Source organism: Muscardinus avellanarius (genome assembly GCF_963383645.1).
Source record: "Muscardinus avellanarius genome assembly, chromosome: 10".
Taxonomy (NCBI): domain Eukaryota; kingdom Metazoa; phylum Chordata; class Mammalia; order Rodentia; family Gliridae; genus Muscardinus; species Muscardinus avellanarius.
Window position 1 is genome coordinate 76,919,043 of NC_137796.1, and position 22,001 is coordinate 76,941,043.

At 47.0% G+C, this 22,001-nt stretch overlaps 1 protein-coding gene across 2 annotated transcripts in view; it reads right to left on the bottom strand.

The window, feature by feature from the left end:
* Positions 1-5,761: 5,761 nt before the first annotated feature.
* The window catches only part of SMURF1 (SMAD specific E3 ubiquitin protein ligase 1), a gene marked incomplete at both ends in the record, with an annotated part of 112,506 nt that continues 96,266 nt past the window's right edge, over positions 5,762-22,001 (bottom strand). The window contains 9 exons of one of the 2 annotated variants that reach the window (XM_080702382.1): positions 5,762-5,861; positions 7,282-7,357; positions 8,155-8,356; positions 9,260-9,380; positions 10,332-10,469; positions 11,441-11,619; positions 13,412-13,526; positions 18,678-18,781; positions 21,725-21,923. In XM_080702382.1, the coding sequence (XP_080558508.1) occupies positions 5,762-5,861; positions 7,282-7,357; positions 8,155-8,356; positions 9,260-9,380; positions 10,332-10,469; positions 11,441-11,619; positions 13,412-13,526; positions 18,678-18,781; positions 21,725-21,923 (1,234 nt within the window). Of the gene's footprint in view, positions 5,862-7,281; positions 7,367-8,154; positions 8,357-9,259; positions 9,381-10,331; positions 10,470-11,440; positions 11,620-13,411; positions 13,527-18,677; positions 18,782-21,724; positions 21,924-22,001 lie in introns of both variants that reach the window. The other variant, XM_080702381.1, reaches the window with a different exon arrangement.

A 22,001-nucleotide genomic window follows, 5' to 3' on the forward strand; every position in this document is an offset into this window, starting at 1 on the left:
CAGTACTAGGGATAGAAACCAGGGATATTCTACCTCTGAGCTACATCCCTGGCCTTATTTTTTATTCTTTATTTTGAAACAGGGTCTCACTGAGTTGCGAAGGGCCTCACTAAGTAAGTAGCTGAGGCTGCCCGTGAACCGCGATCCTCCGGTCTCAGCTCCCAGATGCTGGGATTACAATTGTGCGCCACCACGTTCACTCTTCCCAACTTAATTTTATCAGGTCAGTATTCTCTAATACCAAAGCCAGACAAAGACACTAAAAGAAAACCAGAGAGCAATCAGTATCCTTTATGAATAGAGATGTAAAAGTCTACAACAAAATATTAACAAATTAAATCCAAAGGTATACTAGGATTATGTATCATGACCCTGTGGAATATATCCTAGGAACGTAAGGGTGGCTCAGTATAAGTAAATGAATCAGTGAAACACATCACATAATAGAACAGAGAAGGAAAATGCATACCTTGGAATAGGTGCAGAAAAGGCATTCCAGTTTAAGTGCTCCTGTCGTCAGGAGCCAAAGACGTTTGCTTCACCACTGCTACGCAGCACTGTACTAGGACGTTTATGCCAGAGCTGCGCCAAATCAGAAGACATGTGCAAAACTATCTCCGCTTACCAATGACAGCATCCTATATGTAGCCAAGCCCAAAGAATCCATGATACTAGAATGAATAGCAAAGTTGAAGGATTCAAGATCAGCACACAAATGCAGTTGTATTTCTATACACCCGCAGTGACTGATCCAAATACGAACTTGGGAAATAAATTATAATAACATCTAAAAGAAATGCCCAGGGACAAATCTAACCAAAGACGTTTAAAAAAACCTCACCATTTACATGCTGAAAGTAACAAATCATTGTAGAAGGAAATGAAAGAAAACCCAAGTAAATAGAAAAACATCTTGTTTTCAGGGACTGGGAGGTGAAGATGTCAACACTACCCTCAGACAGTCAATGCCATTCCTATCAAACTCCAACATCTTAATCACAGAAATGGAAAATCCAGTTCTCAAATTCATATGAAAATATCAAGGGGCTCCAAACAGCCAAAAGAATCTTGCAAAAGAAAAACAAGTTGGAGGATTCACACTTCCTGACTTTAAAAAATACTACAAAGCTATAGTAATAGAAACAGGATGGTACTGGCATAAGAACAGACACAGAGACAAAAGCTATAAAATAGAGAAACCATAAACTAACCTTTGCACATATGGTCAGTTAAGTTTTGACAACAGTACCATGATTAATAGGGAAAGAAGTCTTTTCAATATACGGTTTAAAGAAAACTAGATGTCTACATGCAAAACAATGAAGCTGAACCCTTACTTTGTACTATCTATAAAAATTAACCCAAAATGGCCAGGCGTGGTGGTACATATGTATTTTCCCAGCATTGGGAGGCTGAGACAGAAGGATCTCGGTTCATGGACAGCCTCAGCTACTTAGTGAGGCCCTTTGCAACTCAGTGAGACCCGAAATCTTCATGACTTTGGATTTGCAATGCTTCCTTAGATGTGAAACCGAAATCAGAGGCAAACAAAAGAAAAATATGTTAGTTCACCAAAATTAAAAACTTTTGTGCATAAAGGATAATATGGGGAGAGTAAGGGGAGAAAAACCATCTACCTAACAAGGACTCTTACGAAGAGCTCCTAAAACTCAAAACAACCCAGCTCAACAATGGGCAAAGGAAAAAAAACAATGGCGAAATCTTAGGCACTTTCTCAAGATATGCAAACTGACAAAAAGCACATGAAAGTATGCTCAACATCACCAGGGAAATGCGAACCTGTGACAGCACATCACTTACTAGGACGGTGATCCGCAAAGACAACACAACAGATAAGTGTGGGTGAGGATGTGGACAAAGTGGAACCTGCGGGTATTGCAGATGAGTGTGAAAAATGGTGCCAGCTTCTGTGGGATACAGGCTAGCCACTCCTCAAAAAGTTAAACGTAAAACATGTGACCTGGTAATTCCATAACAAAGTATATACGCAGAAGAATTGACAGCAAGGTTCCAACAGACATGTGTACATCTGTGTTCATTAAAGCCTTATTTAAAATAGCCTAAAGCCTATTAGCATCATCCAGGAAAACAGAATCAATAGGGCACAGAGACACACACACAGAGTTAACATAGGCTCTGGCTCATGCAGCTGCGGGGCTAAAGTCTTCACTCTGCAGGGTGGGCTGGAGACCCAGGGGAGACCTGATGTTCTCCGGCCCAAGGCAGTCTGGAGGGAGAATTCCTTCAACATAGTCAATGCCACTGAGTTGTACACTTACCTATGGTTTCAATGACATCATGTTATGCCTATTTTGCCACAATAAAGAAATGTGAAAAAGAAAAAAATTAAAATCAATAAGCCAAAGCAACAAATATGACCAAGGTGTGAAGTCCATGGATTCTGAACATCTGCAGTCCCGCCTGCTAGAACACCTGCAGCCAACTGCCACACCCTCACGCACTGTGTGCCTGCTATGATGCTATCCTTACCTTTTTTCCTCAGAAGGTCCTACCAGCATTTCTGACCATCAGCCTCCTTTCTTGTGAAGCTATAAAGAAACTGAAATCTCATTTCTACACCAAAATAACAGACGCCGGAAATGTAAAGTCGTGAGTTTATTGCATATGTAACAAAATGAACCTGACCTCTGGGTCCAGCCTGCTGTACAATCACTGTTGGTTTTGTGTTTCCAGCTGGTTCCATAACCACATTAAATAGAACTAGTATTTCTTTAAATACTTTTGATTTTGACATAAAACAGAACATTAGTGTACAATTTTCACAAAATAAATCAGCAATAAAAACAGTGGGAAGAATAACAAGGATAGCAGCAATACTTAAAAACAAGACATTACAAAATAAATTAAAAATACATTATAAAGTGGTTGAGAAACAAAAATAAACAAACTTTAGAAATTCATACTATGATTTGGGAAGGCTGCGTGCGGCACACACCTGGCTGCAGGTGGGGTGGGGCGGGGCGTGTTCTCTGCAGAAGGCCATTCCTGACATCCCAGAGTTGAGGCCATCTAACCTGAATTTGGACCTCAGAGCGGAGCCAGCTTAGGGGTCGAAATTCCATCTAATGGCAGCTTCTCCTTGCAGAAATCAAGTGGGCACTATCTGCTGTCACCCCAAGCAGCTGCCTCGCTTCTCCTGCCCAAAGCACTGCAGAGTGGTGGTTCGCTACGTCCCTGAGTGTCGGCTGCCGGCCGCTGGGCCTGGAGGGCGAGCCTGGAGAGTTGGGCCCCTGAAGCATCTGGGCACGGAGGCGAGGGGGACGGGTAGGTCTCCTGGGATGCCAGGAGGGCGAGAAACGAGATCACACGCAGACCCGAGTGGGGGCAACCAGGAGCTTCTCCCAGGGCCTTGTCACACTGTCCTAGGGGTGGGTAGAAGGACCAGACCGTGGTAGATAGTTCAGATTCTGAAATGCAATGCCACCAACAGAGAGGCTGTGTGGACAGAGCAGATGGGAGCCCTGGGAGGTTTGTGATACTCACAGCTGACGACAGTGCCGGGTGGGGGGTGAACCCACACGCAGGTGAAAGCGGGAAGCCAAAGGCTCTGTGGATGGGAACTCACTGCCACCAGCCGCCCGGGAGGGCCCAGGCCACTGCTCTGGATCTTGGCCAATGGGCACCTGACACGGGAGAGGCATGGGGCTGGCAGGTGCACCCTCTAAGGATCCAAGGTCTCCACTCTCCCCAAAAGCCAGAAGGGAATGTTAAAGGCATCAGGTGCAGAATTCCTGCGGCCAATGTTTCAACAATAAGACTGTGTTTCCTTCCCAACCACTGCACGTCTGGGACATGCCACCAGGATGTCCGGAGGCACCTTCCCACCTCACGGGCAAGGTCACTCACTCTGCATTTCTTGTCCACCTCCCAGGGTTTGGGTCACAGGGCAGGCCTCTGTGGGGACCGGGAGCTTTTACCTCCTCCCTCAAAAGGAAGATTGAAAGGGAAGACTGGCTGGAGGCACCTGGGAACTGGTTTCTAGAACACCCTCGAAAAGATCGAGATGAACAAGACAGAGGACAAGCCCTACAGGAGCAGGGCAGGATTCTGAAAGAAAGACTAGGCCACAAGTTGGCCTGGATGTTCCAATGGATTAAAACTCCCTTCTGCAGAGAACCACCCTGGCATCCCTTCCATCCCAGAACCTCCCAAACCAACACACAGCGAAGACCTGTTGCCCTGGGGACCAGTGGCTGCAGAGCTGGGCAAACCTAAAGTCCACATGCTCCCCACATGAACCACAGACTGCTCCAGGTTGAGCGACGAAACTACTACAGGATGCAGAGGGGACACATCCCTCCACACCCGCCAGCCTAAGGTAACAGTTAACAAAAGGAACAGATAAAAGAGCGTCCAAAAGGCCGTCCTGATCCATCTCAGACCACAGCTGGAGCCCGATGCTGAACTCAAACTTCAACAGCAATGAAATGTCTTGCTAATGAATTACCCTGTACTTGCCCCCACCCAAAATAAAACAACAACAAATCCATACAGAATTTGTTGTTGCTGCTGTCTTCCACAGAAGCTTAGCTATCTGAAATCAAGCCACTCTGTTGAAATAAAACACTGTTGAGACTGTGTAAACTGGAAGCGATGTTTGGGTGGGCTTGGTCCTTGCTCATTACCGAGACCTTTGGGCAGGAGAACCAGGTGTAACTGTTGGCATCACCATCCCCTCTGGGGAAAGAGCCAACTGGTCCATGTGGAGTTGTCCCCACTGTAACAGGATCCACGGACAGCACTCCCTTGGTGGAGCTGGGTCAGCAAGGCCATCGCCCCCTCCCCTTCAGTTAGTTTGCACCAGGCCAGCAGTTCTGGTAACTGGATCATTTGTTAGTTTAGCTCTCAGCAATTACAGCATAAAGGTTTGTTAACATTTCAAGAGACACAGTGGATGCTTCTCCACGCATGACCAGGCACAGGAAGGAGTCAGCTCCAGACCCACTGGTTGGGTCTGAGGCTGATTTTGGTCTGTTCTTTACTAAGCTCTGTTATGTGGTGTTTTCACCAGAAGGAATTCAAACTGGACAGAGACTGCAGCAAGAGGGACTCTTAAAGGAAACATAGTTTTTCACTGTGCAAAATGAATTTTTCAGCCAGGATACCCTGAAAAGACAGACCCTGGGCCTTCAGCGAAAATTGCTCCAATTCCTTTACCTCTCAAAGGGGAAACACATTTTGAATCAAGCTTCCTGTCATGGCAGGATTCCTAGAGCATATACTGGACAGCCATTTTCAGTTGGAAATTCATACGCTACCCAGAATAGGCCACTAGGGTATAAAATTTGGAATTTGATCTCTGGGAAGATAACTGGCAGCTGCTGAACTTGAAAGGGGGCCTGAGGCTGCACTGCGAGTGAAGAGCTGGTACGGCCACCATGCACACCCCTGGCGGGCCACGGCCTGACAGGTCAGCACTCCTGTGGAGTGCTCGGCCACGAGCCTTCTCACCACGCGTCACCGGGGCCCAGGGCGAAACCTGGCTGTTTTACTGGATGGGTGATGGAGGGAGTGGGAGAACTATAATGAAGGAGGGAGAGATGGGTGGGAGCCACCTACGAAAGTCCCCTGCTCCCCCTGCCAACGAGGAGGGAGACAAGCCTTTTCCCTCAGGTTGTCCAGAATTCCGGGCCTTAGCCAGCTTTGCAGGAGGCACACAGGAGCTGTAAGCTTTTGGTTTGGTGGTCGCGAGTGAGACTCTTCTGCCTAGGGCTGTTCGTCACTCCACGGCAAAGCCACAGGTCTCCTCCACTGCAGTCAGCAGTTTCTCGTAGAGTTTTTCATAGGATTCATAGGGTGGGATGTCGATTCGGTTAAAGCTGGAAAAGGAAAGTGGAGGCAGGTCACCGCGGGGCAGTCCAGCCTAGGGCTGACTGCGAGGTCAAGGAGAGGCAGAGACCAGAGAGGGCTTGGAGTCTCATCACTTGGTTTAGGGGAATCAACAGTGAGTTTTCTACCTCCCCCTGGTACTTTTCTGCTTCTAATAGAGATTTTCAACCATCCCACAGCAAAATCAAACTCAAGACCTTCAAAACCAAAATGTAACCTAATTACTACTTACTGCTTATATTAGGTCAAAGCTCAAATTTTTTTTTTTTTTTTTTTTGTCTTTAGGGGAAATTACTTCTCAGTACCAGAATACCCCTTTCCTGACCCTGTATTCTAGACTGGCCGTCAGTCATCACTAACAATTTACTGTGTGTCTGTCTATTCCTCCGGGATTTGATCTGAGACCAAAATGGGGCAGCCTGGAAAATTCTCTGTAAAACAAACAATATATCTCAAAACTAATGAAATTCCAAATCCCCCAAAGATGAAATGAGCTTTATTAAATGTCTGACTCAGTAATTCCATGGGGAAGTTAATTTCCAGGATTTATGCAAAAAAAGGACATCTTTTAGAAAATTATTATAACAGATTAAAAAAAAAAACAGAACAGTGACCCAAAGGACACAGTGGCCTGTGAATCATCGGGATCCGGCGGTAAAGGATGGCTTTGTCCAAAGGAGTTGGATTTCTGTGGCGTTGCACTTTTTTCTAGAGAATATTCTTCATATCTGTTTTATATCAAGTACTAAAGTATCAAAGGACAGAGCAGGAGAGCAGCACCCATGTGGCTCATTCCTATAATGGATACCACGAACAGGCTCAGAAGGGCCTTCCATCCCACGGCACCCTGGAGACTGTGGTCAGCCTATCTCACGGATACGGGACAAGCAAGCTAGAATCAGGAGACTTCTGTCACATCATGAAGCACCCTGGCAACATTTGGAGCTGGCCTCCCAAAACAGGGTAAATGGTTCTGGGGGAAAGTGTATGTCTGGATTGGACTTTAAAACCACAACAAAGAATCCACTTTAGATACTAACTTCCAAGCTAAAATTTAGGATAGAGAACACTTTTCAATAACAAGATGTATCTATCATAGGTGAAGTTGCCAGAAGGAATAAATCTAAACTGAAAGCTGTTTCCCTTCTGATTGGCTGCACAAGCACACACAGACATACACCAGCACTCATCAATACATGCCTCACCAAAAAATCTGTCACAGCATCTTCTGATGGCCTCATGCAAGGCCTGTAGCTAAGTGCCCGTCCACTCAACACAAGTGCTGCTGCCAGTGCAACCCCAGCTTTGCATTAGTGAAATGCAGAGCCTACAAATGCTGAGGCTGAAGGGAAGCACACAGCCTCTGGAGCCTGGCTCCCGGGATGCACCGACCCTGCGACAGGTTCTTACCAGGTATGGGCCTTCGGCAGGTTGTCTGTGTTCGCGTCTATCAGGTGGATGGTGAACAGCCGGGGCCCTGCCGCGCCTGTAGAACCTTGCAAGACAACATTCTAGTTAATGCACTTCAGAGGCAAAACCCTGGTCCTGCCTGGCCACGTGGCTCCCCGGAGCAGGGCCCCTTCCCAGCACATATCAGCCCCAACACCCAGGTGGACTCTCCTGCCAGAGAGTCATGAAAGCCATGCGGCAAGTCTCTGCCCAGTTTTAGGAGATACCTGCAATGGTCAGAGACTTTGCCACTTGATGAAGTGGCAAAAATCAGACATTTCAGAGAGCAAAGTCTGCCAAGAACTTTGCTGTATTCACCCAATCGCGAGGCTCCAGGAGGGCATCTGATGGTGAAATCTGTTTGGATCTAACCCTTTGGAAAAGAGGGCTACCCTCCACCGGGCCTGGGAGACTCCTCTGCCTGAAAGCTGTTTCCCTTCTGATTGGGTGCACAAGCCTCTGGCTTAGATGGGCATGCCACCCTCTTCCCTCAGTGTGCTTTGTGACTGACCAGGGATCACCTGCAGTGCCAAGACATGGGGCACAGAGGCTGTGGGTGGCTCCCTACAACTCTCGTCCTGGGGAGCTGGCCCGACACAGAGAGAAAATGATGGACCTCCCCCAATATCTCGATAGCCCTTGCCAGCCCAACCCTCTCGGCTAAAGCAGGAGGATGTAGGAACGGTGTGACCTGGCGTGGCTCCATGGCCTTCACTCAGTGGCACCCTACCCCTGCCAGGTGAACATGCATTGTGCAAATGCTGGCTGCGTAGCTTCTAAAGATGACATTTTACCAGAAGCCTCACAGAATAGCCCCGCCCCCACGTCAGTCACCTTGTAGAGCCTTGAAGCCTTGCAAAGGGACTCGCGTGGACCCGGTCACGAACTGCAGGAGCCTGGCCCGCCTCTCCTCATCGAAGGTCTCCACTGCTTGCCAGAACCACCTGACAATGTTGCTGTCAGCCACACAGTGCTTGAGCCGCGTGTTGGACTTCCAGTCGTTCAGGTCGATCTTATCCAGGCCGCCAATGATCAACTGGGAAGGAACGTTGCATTGTTAGCTCCAAACTGTAATGCCTCTGTGTGACATGCTCCTGGGCTCCTAGTATGCAAAAGGAGCCTGGTTCCAAAGCTAAGAAGCAGCTATGTCCAAATTAGACCAATATTTAGACAGAAACAAAGCTCATGCAAACAGACTTGAGGCACGGGCCACCTCCAGCCTGGCTCTTGGCCCTGAGGCCCATGGCGTGCAGCCATTGACAGAATTATCTTGTAACCAAGGTGGTGTTTTTTTCTCTCCCCTGGTGAGGAGTGAACATCCCAGAACTAATCAGTGCCACTGGACAGATCTCACTGTAAAATGAGGACATGCCAGTCCACAGGACACTAGAGGGTGTGTGAAGAATACACCCTGAAGAGAGCGCTACAAGTGGGCACAGCCAAGGTAAATGGGGTGTGCCTCCCCACTTGTTTTAAAAGTTCACCCCAGAACTGCTACCCAAAGGTACTCTTGACTCTACAAGGTCTTGGTGTCTCACTGGTAATAGAAAGACTTTGAGAACAATCTGGAAGGCCTGGGCCACTTGGCACCAGGCAGAGATGCATAAAGGGTGAATGAATCACTACGCCCAAGTTCACAGAGGGTGACTGCAGAAGACAGTAACACTGTTCTTTGTCTACGAATACACAGCATAGAAAGCAAATAGGTGACGTTGTGGGCAGATCTGAATATATACAAGAAAACAGCCTTGGTCTGAGGTGACCACACCAGTGAAGGCTGTGGGATCTCCATGCTAGAAACCCTAAAAGCAACGGCACAAGCACCCTGGGGTCTCCTGAGAACCACTCTCACTGCTGCTGAGGGGACCTTGACAAGTGATGAGCCACCCCACTCAGAGCCCCTGCTCTCCTGTCCCCGACACGCTCGGTAGCCACCTACCTCTAGTTCCTTCTGGTCAAAGGGCTTCAGTAAGTGCTGGGGGATGAGTTCGTTAAATCCTTTCTGGAGCGCTAAGAACTGGGCTTCGATTCCTCTCATAAACCTCCAATTTACGTACAACCTGAAAGAAGCGCAGGTTGGAGGCGATGCCAGCGGGGGATGGAAACCCTGCTTGCAGCAGCAGGCTCTGGGCGACAGCGCGGCACAGCGAGGACAATGCCGGTGACCCTCCCCGACACAGACTGAACCCCACTGGCTGGTGGTACCCTGCCTTCCTATCTAGTTACCAAATGAGCCAGCTCATGCCTTATACACTGATTTTTTTTATTTTTTTATTTATTTATTTATTTATTTTTTACTAAAAACAGCAGTAGGATCTAACCTGACCTGCTGTAGTAATCACCATAATTTATTTATTTTTATTTTTTTATTTTTGGTGGTACTGGGGTTCCTGGAAACCCTTCTGCTTCCAGGCTATACTCCTAGACCTATTTTTATATTTTTATTTGGAAACAGGGTCTCTTAAGCCAGCACGGCTGGCTTCGAACCTGCGCGATCCTCCTGTCTCCGCCTCTCAAGCTCGGGGATTACAAGCGTGCGCCACCATGCCCAGCCCGCAATCACCATAATTTAAATATGCATTTGGGAGTAAAAATGACGGTCGCTGTGAGAATGGAGTGTTCATCTGCACGCACACCCACGCACTGTGACCATCCAGTGCCTTACATAGATTTGCCCTGAGCAAGAGGGAGGAGCAGGATGTTGGAGTGGACTCCCCGAGACTCAGCCGCAGCCCCCAGGCCTGCTGATATCTCCTGGGCACACCGCCTTTGTGCCAGAGTGGGGAAGTCTTGTGGAAATCCTCCCAGGCTTGGGCCCCGTCCCAGGCCACACCAGGGACCTGCCACGCAGAGCCCCATGGCAGCTGCTGAGCCCAATGGTTTCTGAAAGTTGCCTCTGCCTATGTGACTCTGGTCACTGTCTGGTTCACATGGGAAGACGTTGCGACAATCTTAACACAAGCCCAGCTGTGCCCAGGGAGCCCCAGGCACATGGCTGTCCCGGACATTACCGGACATATTCCTTCTTGTTCTCCTCTGTGACAGGCACGTTTCTGCCGTTGGGTTTTAGTTCGTGCTGAAGAATCCGCCCAAAAGCATTGTGCTCCACACAGAAGGTGTGGTCCAGAACCGGGGTGATGTCGTTCTCTCTGTTAAAGTGGACAGAAGATGGATGTTGGTTAGACCTTTGCCATTATGTGGCAATGAAGGGAAGAATCCATTAAGAAAAGACAGAAGGGAGAGCTCAGCAGACAGGGAGCCATGGGGGCCAAAGACAGCCGAAGCCACAGGTTAGTCCCTGGGGCCCCCACTTTCTCAAGCATGAAGGAAGTTGATCATCCCATGACAATGAGACAAGAGTCCTAGTTGCTTTATAATGAGGACAGGATCCTGAAGAGGTGGCGGAGCTGAAAGGAAGTCAGCCAGACAGGAGGAAGCCCCCTAGGGAGATATGCATCTATTCCAACAAAAAAGTACTTGTAAGTCTAAACTTTTAATCTGCCCAATTTCTTGACACATAGGAAAGAGTCCCATGGATGACTCCCTGCCTGCCCACGGCAAGGGGGCATGTGCGGGCACCTCCAGGGCAGAGGGCCAACTCTGCTCCTGCAGCCTGGGTCTGCCAGAAGGACCCGCCACACCTACCAGTCATCTTGTCCCTGTGCCTGCCACTCTGAAAAGTGTCTGTAGGATAATTCTAAAGCAAAGGGGACTAAATGTTTTGTCTTGGTACTTTCTTAGCCCCTCTACAAACTAACTGGACGCATTATAGACAGACACACGCATGCACACTCAGCTGGGGATAGCTACTGACATATGTAATCAGACCTTAATAATTCAGGAAGCAATAAAGAAACTCGTCCATGAGAAGGAGCTGACTAAACAGCTGAGGAAAGCTGAGTCGAGTAAGTAACTCTATTAGCTCTGCTTGTGTTGTTTCTGGTTGTAATATGATGGTTTTTATATTTCTCTTCTCCAGCTTCACACCTATCCCCCAAACATATGTGCGCACACACACACACACACACACACACACACACGCGCGCGCGCGCGCTGCAGCCTGCTCTAGGACAGGGACTGCAGGTGGATTTTGTTAGCTGGGCAGTGGGTTGGTACTTACAGAATCCACACCAAGCTCTTGTGCAGTTCTGGGTCCACTGATTCCAGATCAGAAAGCTGGATGGGTTTCCCCAGAAGCTGTTTGTAGAAGGGAACGGTGAAGCCACCATTTATGTAGTGTCCATGGAACACAGCCAGACCCATTATCCGACCCACGAAGTGGAAATAAGACAGATGGTCCTGTAGGGGGCATCAGAGAACGTTAATTCATTAGGAAGGTGAGCAGTGAGCCTGGGCCTGTCCAGCTTCCACCCTCCTGGGCAACTGTCTCCGAGGCAGCCAGCACTGGCTCAGTAGCTCACAGGTTACACTCATGGCTAGATGTAGTAAGGCTGCTTAAGCAGTTGAAATTTAGAGCATGTCTTATTTATTTATTTATTTTATTTATTTATTTTTGTGGTACTGGGGGTGGAACCCGGAGGCTTTCTACCTCCGGGCTATAATCCCAGACCTATTTTATACTTTATTTGGAAACAAGGTCTCACTAAGTTGCTGAGAGCCTCACTAAGTAGCTGAGGCTGGTTTTGAACCTGTGCGATCCTCCTGTCTCAGCCTCCCAAGCGCGGGGATTACAAGCATGCGCCACCACGCCTGGCTAAAGCATGTCTTATATAGATGGCAGGATGACATTTTATATGCTCAAATCCAATACCTTTTTCTCAGAATTGTTAAATTTGCAGGGGCACATTGCAAAATGAAAACTTTCTTCAAAAGAATTTTGTGTGTGTGGATGGTATTAGGAATTGAAGGGCATTTTACCTCCACAATTCATTCCAAGTCCTTTTTATGTTTTGTTTTGAAACAAGTTCTCACTAGGTTGCTAAGTCTTCCTCCCAAGTACTGGGATGACAGGCATGCACCACCCCACCTGGCCACAAGGTGGCAGTGGGGACACACAGGAAAAAAAGATTAAGCCAAGTAAAAACAGACCCTTCAAAATTAGAGCTTTTCTATTGTTGTTGTTGTTGTTGGTGGTGGTGGTGGTAGTACTGGGGATGAAACCCTTCTACCTCCAGCTACACTCCCAGACCTATTTTATATTTCATTTTGAAACAGAGTCTCTTAAACCTGTGAGGCTGGCTTCAAACCTGCACGATCCTCCTGTCTCCACCTCCCAAGCACAGGGATTACAAGCGTGCGCCACCACGCCCGGTGAGCTTTTCTGTTTTTTAACTAGGGAGTCTCACTTTTCTACTTCCAGGTTTGAACTAAAATCATCTCAGAAAGTTAGCCCAACATTACTTCCATGTTGGTTAAAGTTTTTTTCACATACAATTCTCAAATAAAGCTGGTCTCTGACTTTGCCTCAGGGACCTTGTGATCCTGCTGAAGGAGGTGGCCCCATGGGTCCCTCTGCTGGCCAGAGGCTAAACCTTGGGCCCAGTCTGTCAAACATGGTCACCAAGACAGAGTTTTCTCACATGAAAACAAAGTGTTCTGGCGTGGGAGCAGCTCAGTCTCACTGTATTCTCCTCAAAAGCAGCAAACCCTGTGACCCAAGCACTAGGAACACAGGGTGGAAATCATCCTTTAGAATTCAGACCCCTTCCTTCCTCCCTCCCTTCTGCCCTCCCTTCCTTCCTTCCTTCCTTCCTTCCTTCCTCCCTCCCTCCCTCCCTTCCGTGTGTGTGTGTGTGTGTGTGTGTGTGTGTGTGTGTGTGTGTGTTACTGGTGATTGGACTCAGAAGCATTCTATGTCCAAGCTATACCTCCAGATCTATTTTTATTATTAATTTTTTTGAAACAGTGTCTCGCTAGGTTGATGAGTGCCTCACTACTCGCTGAGGCTGTCCTCAAACCTGGGATCCTTCTTTTTCAGCCTCCTAAGTTCAGCTTTGTGATACCATGCCCGGCTCACTCTGCCTTTCAAAGTCTTATTTACCATGGGCCACAATGCACAAGCTAAGAATTGACACTGAAACTGAAAAGTCCTTCAACTAAATTCCCAGCCTCCTTACTCACAAATACTTACAGGGTTGATTGAAGAATCTGGGTTGATTTGCAACATATAAATATTGTCCGTAGAATACTGGAAGAGTCCGTAGTATGGATTCAACATTTCGTGGCACAACAAATAAAGCCACTCTCTAGGAAAAACAACAACATATCTCATAGGTGCTAAGTTTCTGATTTCAGATCCTAACAAGAGCATGGGTTCCCTAGGCCCCAGGGGCCAAAATAGCAGGGTGGAAGGGGCAGATGGAAGCCACACCTGAGAGGGTACACCCTGCACAGCGGACGCACGAGCCTGGCTGTTCAGTGTCCAGAGGCAGCGTATGGACACTCAGCTTTAACCATCCCCAGAAAGTGACCAGAGTAGATGAGGAAAAAAACGTGGCGACGAAACTGTGTCTGCGCACACTACAGCATTCTCGGCAGCCAATCCGTAGGCTTTCCTGCCCCTTGGCTAAAGTTTTCTTCAAAATTTTGCAAGGATACAAGTCTCAGGTGATTATATTAATGTGGTGTTAGCTGACAGAAGTTTAGTAAGGAATGGTGTGGCCCACGTTAACAGCAGGTTGCTAGGGTTCTTGGTCATTTGGATGTTTTCAGTAGCTTGTTTCTGATCCGTATGTGTGGTGCCGGGAATTGAACCCAGAGGTTCTACCTCTGAGCTACACCCCTAAGCCCTTTTAAGTTTTTTTGGTTTGAAACAAGGTTTCACTATATTGCAGAGGGCCTTGCTAAGTTGCTGAGGCTGGTCTTGAACCTGAGATCCTCCTGTCTCAGCCTCCCAAGTACTGGGATTAAGGTGTGCGTCATTACACCTAGCTATTTTTGGTTTTTAAGTTTTCTACAATAAAATGTTTCATATAAGGTGAAAAAATTTATATTTGATTTTGTTTTGTGGTACTGGGGAATGGAACCCAGAGGCATTCTCTTCAAGCTATACCCCTACCTAGCCTGATTTTATTTTTTATTTGCAAACAGGGTCTTGCTAGGTTGATGAGCATCTCACTACTTGTTCTGTCCTTGAACCTATGATCTTCCTGTCTCAGCCTCCCAAATACTGGGATTACAGGTGTGTGCAGCCATACCCACTTCAGGGGAAAACATTTCAAAGTCTAGGGAAGCAGAGGTAGGACTAAGAATTTTTGCTCTTGGTAGTTTTCTATTGTTGTTCTTTTTTTTTTTTTTTAAAGTAAATATCTATCACTTTTGTAACAAAAAAAAGTAGCTGAAATCTTTTTTTTTTTTTTTTTTTTTTGGTGGTACTAGGGGTGGAACACGGGCATTCTACCTCCGAGCTATACCCCCAGCCGTATTTTTTATTCTTCATTTTTGAAACAGGGTCTCACTGAGTTGCAGAGGGCCTCACTAAGTAGCTGAAGCTGGCCTGGAACCATGACCCTCCTGTCTCAGTCTCCCAAATGCTGGGATTACATGCATGCACCACCATGTCCGGTGTAGTTGAAATCTTAAAAACATTAATTCTAAGAGTTTTCAAATCTGGATAGGATGTATGAGTTAATATTATTTTCTGGATTCCTTCAATGTCTGAACAATTTTATCATTTAAGAACTCCAAAATCAAAATGGGCCAAACCAACAAAAAATAATTTAGATTGCTGCAATCTTCCCAGGTGTGTGTGTGGGGTATACACACCTGTGGCAGGTCTACAGCTTTTTATCCTTTACTTACAGCCCCATCTCAAACGCACAAACGTCATTAAGACACCAGCCTTCCATTTTACTCTGTAATTTCTCACTCTATATAGACAGAATAGGGAAGGACAAGCACAATAAAAATCATCTGTCCAGGAGTGGTTGTACAGGATTGTAATCCCAGTACTTGGGGGGCTGAGACAGGAGAATCGCAGGTTCAAAGCCAGCCTCGGCAACTTAGTGAGGCTCTCAGCAACCTACTGAGACCTTGTTTACAAATAAAAAATAAAATCATGCTGGGGGGCTTGGAGGTAGGATGCCTCTGGGTTCAATCCCCAGAATAAGCCAGGCATGGTGGCGCACGCGTGTAATCCCAGCACTTGAGAGGCCGAGACAGGAGGATCGCACAGGTTTGAAGCCAGCCTCAGCTACTTAGCGAAGCTCTCAGCACCTTAGACCCTGTCCTGTTTTCAAATAAAAATATAAAATAAGTCTGGGAGTATAGTCCGGAGGTAGAAAGGCCCCTGGGTTCTACCCCCAGTACCACCAAAAAAAACACCAATACTACTACTCCTACTACTACTCCTACTACTGATAATAATAATAATGATGATAATAATAATCTGTCAAGAAAATGGTAAAAATATGCCCAAAAAGTCATACCAAATGGTCTGACCAAAAGATGGTGGTGGTATGAGGCTCTCCCATTTGGACACAAGATGGGGCCACTATTACACACCCTGAGAGGAGCACAGGCTCTCCTGTGTAACACCTATCAGAGTTAAGATTTGATATTTACTTGCATAATTTTTTTAGTTAATACCTGCAACTCCCTGGACTGAGAACTCCTTCACACCTGAGGTAGAAGCTACAGAGAGCAAAGTCATGTCCCTAGTCCATGGCTGTATTTGATTGTTGGTGAATAAACACAATTCTTATAGGAGCAAATTACAGAGAAGCTCCCCTGTGAGGAAATCCAATCATGTGATGGATGTGTTCCCTTAATTCTTTCATTCTATATTTTATTATAGTGGAATTCAATAAATGAGTACGCTATGATGATTTTTAAAAAGACTATTAAGTAAATAAATGTGAATTAAAAAAAAAAAGCAAAACCAAAATGTTTTGAAGCACTAGAAGACAAGATAAGGAAATCACCCAGAAAGGAGGGGGGAAAGGAGAGAAAGGGATGGTAAAGAAAAAAGATGACAGAGAAAACCATCCAGGATCCATTATCAGGGTAACAGGCATTTAGAAAGACCAAAGAGAGGAAATGAAGGAAAGGAAATAAAGGTAAAGTCGGGCTCAGCCCTTCCGCAGGTATTCGAGATACACGCTCACTAGTGTCAGGTGCTGCTCTGGACACAGGGGACTCGGCTGCAAACATGACAAAGTTCCCCAACTGAGCGCGATTTGTGTCTGTTGGGAGGGAGGCAAGAGAGAGAAAAATCACACAACACAACCTGCCGGTGGCGACAACAGCACAGGAAACCACACATCTAGCCAGGGCAGCAGTGACAGCTCACAGCGAGTGTGCAGAAGAGGCCCAGAGAGTCACGGGCAGGCTGCACCAAGGTCTCCAAGGAAATGTGTGCAGGGACGGGCAGGACACTGTCCTGCAGGGCGTGGGGTGTTTTGTTTTGTTTTGAAATGGCGGGGAATGAGTCTATAGGCATTCTACCTCTGAGCTACACCTCCAGCCCTTTTTATTTGGAAACAGGATCTTGTTAAGTTCCCAAGCTGTCCTTGAACTTGCAATCCCCCTGTCTCAGCCTCTCAAGTGGCTGTAATTAGAGGCCTGCACCACGGCACCCAGCTTCTGGAGGATTTTTAACTTATTTTTTTGTGATACTGGGGATAGAACCCTTCTACCTCCCAGACCTATTTTATATTTTTATTTGGAAACAGGGTCTCTTAAGCCAGCGAGGGGCTTTGAACCTGTGTGATCCTCCTGCCTCCGCCTCCCAAGTGCGGGGATTACAAGCACGCGCCACCATGCCCAGCGATTTTTAACTTTAAGGTGGCAATGCAGGCAAATAAAGCCTGCTGAAAAAAAAGAAGACATTCTTGGAAAAAATTTAACTTGTTAAAAAGATAAAATAATTTACAGAATACTATCCAATCCCTTAGTGAACAACATTTACATTGTCTATAATATAAACAATGTGTTAATTTGGGTTTTTTTGGAGGGAGACCTGGGGATTGAACTCAGGGGCATTCTACTTTTGTTTTGTACCTCTAGCCCTATTTTTAAATTATTTACTATGAACAGGGTCTCACTAAGTTGCAGAGGGCCTCGCGAAGGTTGCTAAGGCTGGCCTCAAACCCGTGATCCTCCTGTCCCAGACTCTCAAGTAGAAGAACAACACAATACATTGATTTTTCTTTTAATCCTTACAATTAATAGGTAAGAAATCCAGGAGACCGACAATTTTTGGTTATAGAAGAGAATGTAAATTGTCAACACTATCAACAAAAAGCACTCTTAAGAGGATGGAATTTAGAAGGTGGGAGGTTGAAGGCCCACGGAAGGGAGGGAGGGGTGTCACTATTCTCTCCTCACGGAGTGGAGGCAAAGACTCATCAGAGATGAGCCAAAAATCAAGATGCGCACATGACATAAAGTGGCAAAAACGAGGGAAGAACTGCGGATATCGACGTTGCCATCTGGGGGGGCACAGTGTTAAACCCTCACGACCACCACACCAAGTGTCTTGTGTCTATGGTCATAGAATCATTAAACCGGGAGACAACCAGCGACATGGCGCAACTGAGGGCTATAAAGAGCCTCCTAGAAGAACAGCTCAGAGAGAGGCAAAAGTGGTCTCAAAGAGGAAAGGTGGGTGGAAAGAAGTAGCTTGTCATTTTATTCTAGTTTTTAAATTACTTGCTTCAGTCGTTGAGACCAAAATTTCATGATGTACGTTCACAAATATATCAAAGTCAATCACCAAGCCAAACATGAGGAGGAGGGAGGGGGAAGGATGGGGTGGGCAGCGGGTAAGGGCTAATTGGGTGATGTGTGCATGTATGCCTCCACCATCTTGTACTCCATTAAGATGTCCAACTACAATGCACAAATAGGGAGGAAGGAAGGAAGGAAGGAAGGAAGGAAGGAAGGAAGGAAGGAAGGAAGGCAGGCAGGCAGGCAGGCAGGCAGGCAGGCAGGCAGGCAGGCAGGCAGGCAGGCGGGCGGGCAGGCAGACCCCAGTGGATCTGAGAAAGATAAGAGCCCTGGGTCCGGCTCTGTAGGGCAGTATCAACCTGCAGGCCACTCAGGGTATCAAGCAAAACAAACAAACAAACAAAAAACCTCAAATTTCAAATTGTATTTTATAAAATTTCTGTGCTCCCCTCCTCCTGCAGGAAACACTATGAGAAAAGCAGGGCCGTCCCCCCCCCCCCATGGACTCCAGAGCAGCCTGTGCTGAAGGGTGAGTTGAAACACTTAATCCTCGCTCTCTGAGAAGGGACACCGAAGAACAGGCAATGTGACCGGCAGGCGCTAGCCGAGCCAGCACATGTGGCCCAAGGTGGCGCCAGCAGCGTCAGTGCCGATGGCTGGCGAGGGGCACTGATCGCCTCTCTAGAACGCAGTGACAAGACCAGCTGAAAGCACAGCACACTTCTCACCGCGCCACCCCGCCGTAGTCCAGGCCTTCCTCTCCTCGGAACTTCACCATCAGCCGCTTCTTCAGGTCTTTCGGTCGCATCTTCATGATCTGACGATAAGACTCCTGTGTATCAAAGGGACAGGTTCAAAGAGAAGAAGTGTCTTATTCTGTGTGTGTGTGGAGGGGCTGGGATTGGAACCCAGGGACATTCTACCTCCGAGCTACATCCCACCCCTTTTAAGATTTTGTTTTTGAAACAGGGTCTCCCTAGGTTGCTGAGTCTCACTTGCTACTTTCTGAGGCTGGCCATCCAGTCTGTGATGCTCTGTCTCAGCCTCCCAAGTACTGGGATCCCCGGCGTGCACCACCACGCCCGGCTTGTTTCTTATTCCTGTGTAATGACTAAAGGCTACTGATGGCAGAGAGTGTCAACTATGAGTTTTTTCTGGTTGCTACTCTAGTTCATCACCCCGAGGTCTAGCACATTCCATGCCCTTTTCTCCCAGAGAAACTAGAATCCAGGTAGCACTGATCCTGAAGGAAACATGTAAACCTGCGTTCACACATCACTCAGGACGTAAGGACAGATGTCCTCGTTAATTTTGTTTTACGTAAGTTAATTTCAATGTGCCTTCTACACAATTTTTGTATTTTAACCCAAATGAAGATATCATTAGATTCTGAATGTTATAAGAATTCAGAGCCTTTTTGTAGCTAAGTGAAATCATGTATGATTTTTCACTGAGTCAAAACACAAAAAAGGATCCAGATGCAGTGGCACATGTACTTCCAGTACTCGAGAGGCTGAGAGAGAAGGATCTCAGATTTGAGGCCAGGCCTGGCAAGATCCTCAGCAGCCTGGTGAGACCTTCAGAGTAACGATGAAAGGCAGGGAGTGGGAGTGGAGCTCGGAGGGAGAAGGCCCGAGTTATGTCCCTTGTACAAAAAGTAAAACGCAACCCAAATGGGTATTCAAGTAAGATATAAAGGAGCTAGCCCAGCCGGGCATAGTGATGCACGCCTGTAATCCCAGTACTTGGGAGGCTGAGAAAGGAGGACGGAAGGTTCACCGCCAGCCTCAGCGGCTTAGTGAGGCCCTGTTTCCAAATAAAGACTAAAGAGTAGGTCTGGAGATGTAGCTCAGAGCTAGAATGCTCCTGGGTTAAATCTTGGGTACTGCAAACAAGCAAACAAACAAACAAACAAACAAACAAACAAACAAACAAACAGTAGTGTGCCCAAAACACAGAAAACATGTGGTTAGCCAAACATTCGCTCAGACTGAGTGTTTTTCTAGGTAGAAGTCACTATTTGTAGAGAGGGCACATGAGAATCTTTTCAGACTTTAAATTTAAAGCAGTTTAAACTCTCCCAACCCAGGGGAAGGAAAGGCCAAGGGAGTGATCTGGCCGCAGTAATTCAGCTCTTTCTACCCTTGGCAACCACTGGAGACTGCCTGGGCCTGGCTGTGAAGAAGGCGCTCAGCCCCTGAAGCGGTTCTGGCCCTGCAGGCCTTCCTGCCATTGCTACACCCCGAGAGGCTCCTGTGGCCCTTTCTGCCAAAGTCTCCACTCAGGGACAGGACATGGCTGGCACAGCTCAGCTCTTACCTGGTAACCATCTTTCTTTCTTTCTTTTTTCTTTTTCTTTTGCAGTACTGGGGATGGAACCCAAGGGCATTCTACCTGTGAGCTATTTTTTTATTCTTTATTCACTCCCAGCCCTATTTTTTATTCTTTATTATTATTATTATTTTTTTTGGTGGTACTGGGGTTCCTGGAAGCCCTTCTACCTCCGGGATACACTCCCACGGGCTACACTCCCAGACCTAGTTTTTAACCTTTTCATTTGAAACAGGGTCTCTTAAGCCAGCACGGCTGGCTTCGAACCTGCGCTATCCTCCTGTCTCCGCCTCCCAAGCGCTGGGATTACAAGCGTGCGCCACCATGCCCGGCTCTATTCTTTATTTTTTGAAAAAGGGTCTCACTGAGTTGCAATGGGCCTAAGTAGCTGAGGCTGTCTGTGAACCGCGATCCTCCTGTCTCAGCCTCCCAAATACTGGGATTACAAGCATGCGTCACCATACCCGACAACCATCTTTTTTGAGAAAAGGGTTTGTTTGGGATTCCGATTCTGCAGGAGACCTGCATAAAGAATGGACACAGGAACTATGTGTCCTGTGTCCAGAAGAGACGAAGGGAGATCAGTTGGCCACCGAACTTCTCCAAGAGAGAAGCACCCCAAGATCCTTTGCAAGGTTTAGGAGTGAGTGACTGGATCTGAGGGAAATATGCAGACTGAGGAAGACATAATGCAGGGTGCAGAGAGGGGACTCCAATACAGCTGAGCACGCGCTTTTGTACAGATCTCTAGGTTTTCACTTCAGAAGCCATCTACTTTTTTTGTTTCCTTGGGGATTTTTTTTGGTACTAGAGATCAAATGCCCATACCTCTGAGCTATAGCCCCAGCCCATTTTATTTTTATTTTGAAATAGGTTGCTGAGCGTCTCACTAATGGCAAAGGCTGCTTTGTACCTGTGATCTTCCTCTCTCAGCCTCCCAATAGCTGAGATTATAGGTATGGGCCATATGCCAGGCCCATCTAGGTTTTAAACTGTTAACCACAGGAGGAAATACAGGCCCAACCTCTATTCAGGCCTTGGTCTTGATGAACCCTATATTTCACTAAGCAATTAAGTCAATACCTGAAATACTAAACAGAAAGAAGAGCTCACTAAGACAGAAAGCACCCACAGGAAAGTTCATTTAAAACAATGGCAGCCAGGTGTGGTGGTGCACGCTTGTAATCCCAGTACTTGGGAGGTTGAAACAGGAGGATCGCAGGTTGGAGGACAGCCTCAGCTACTTAGTGAGGTCTTATTTCAAAAACTAAAGAATAAAAAATTGGGCTGGGGATGTAGCTCAGAGGTAGAATGCCCCTGGGTTCAATCCCTAACACCACAAAACAAACAAACAAACAAACAAACAAACAAACAAAGGAGCCCACAATCACCCCAGGTGTTTATCCACAGGCCCAAGTAGTCTATACCTGACTGAATTCTATACCTCAAATATTTCTTCTCTGGAAACTTCGATGCGGCAATGACCAGCTTGGGGTTGCTGAAGTGACAGCTCATGTCTGAGCACTTTCAGTTTCTGGACTAAATCTCTTTCGTATCTCTGGGCAGGAAGCTCCTCATCTTCCACAGAGCCTTCACTGGGCAGCGGCAGCGACTGGCTGGGCTCCTTTAGTTGGCACTGGTGACTTGAGAAGAGAAACAGCCAAGTCACTCCATGAGCAAAGGCCAGGGCGCAGAGCGCTCACTACACAGAGCCACTCAGA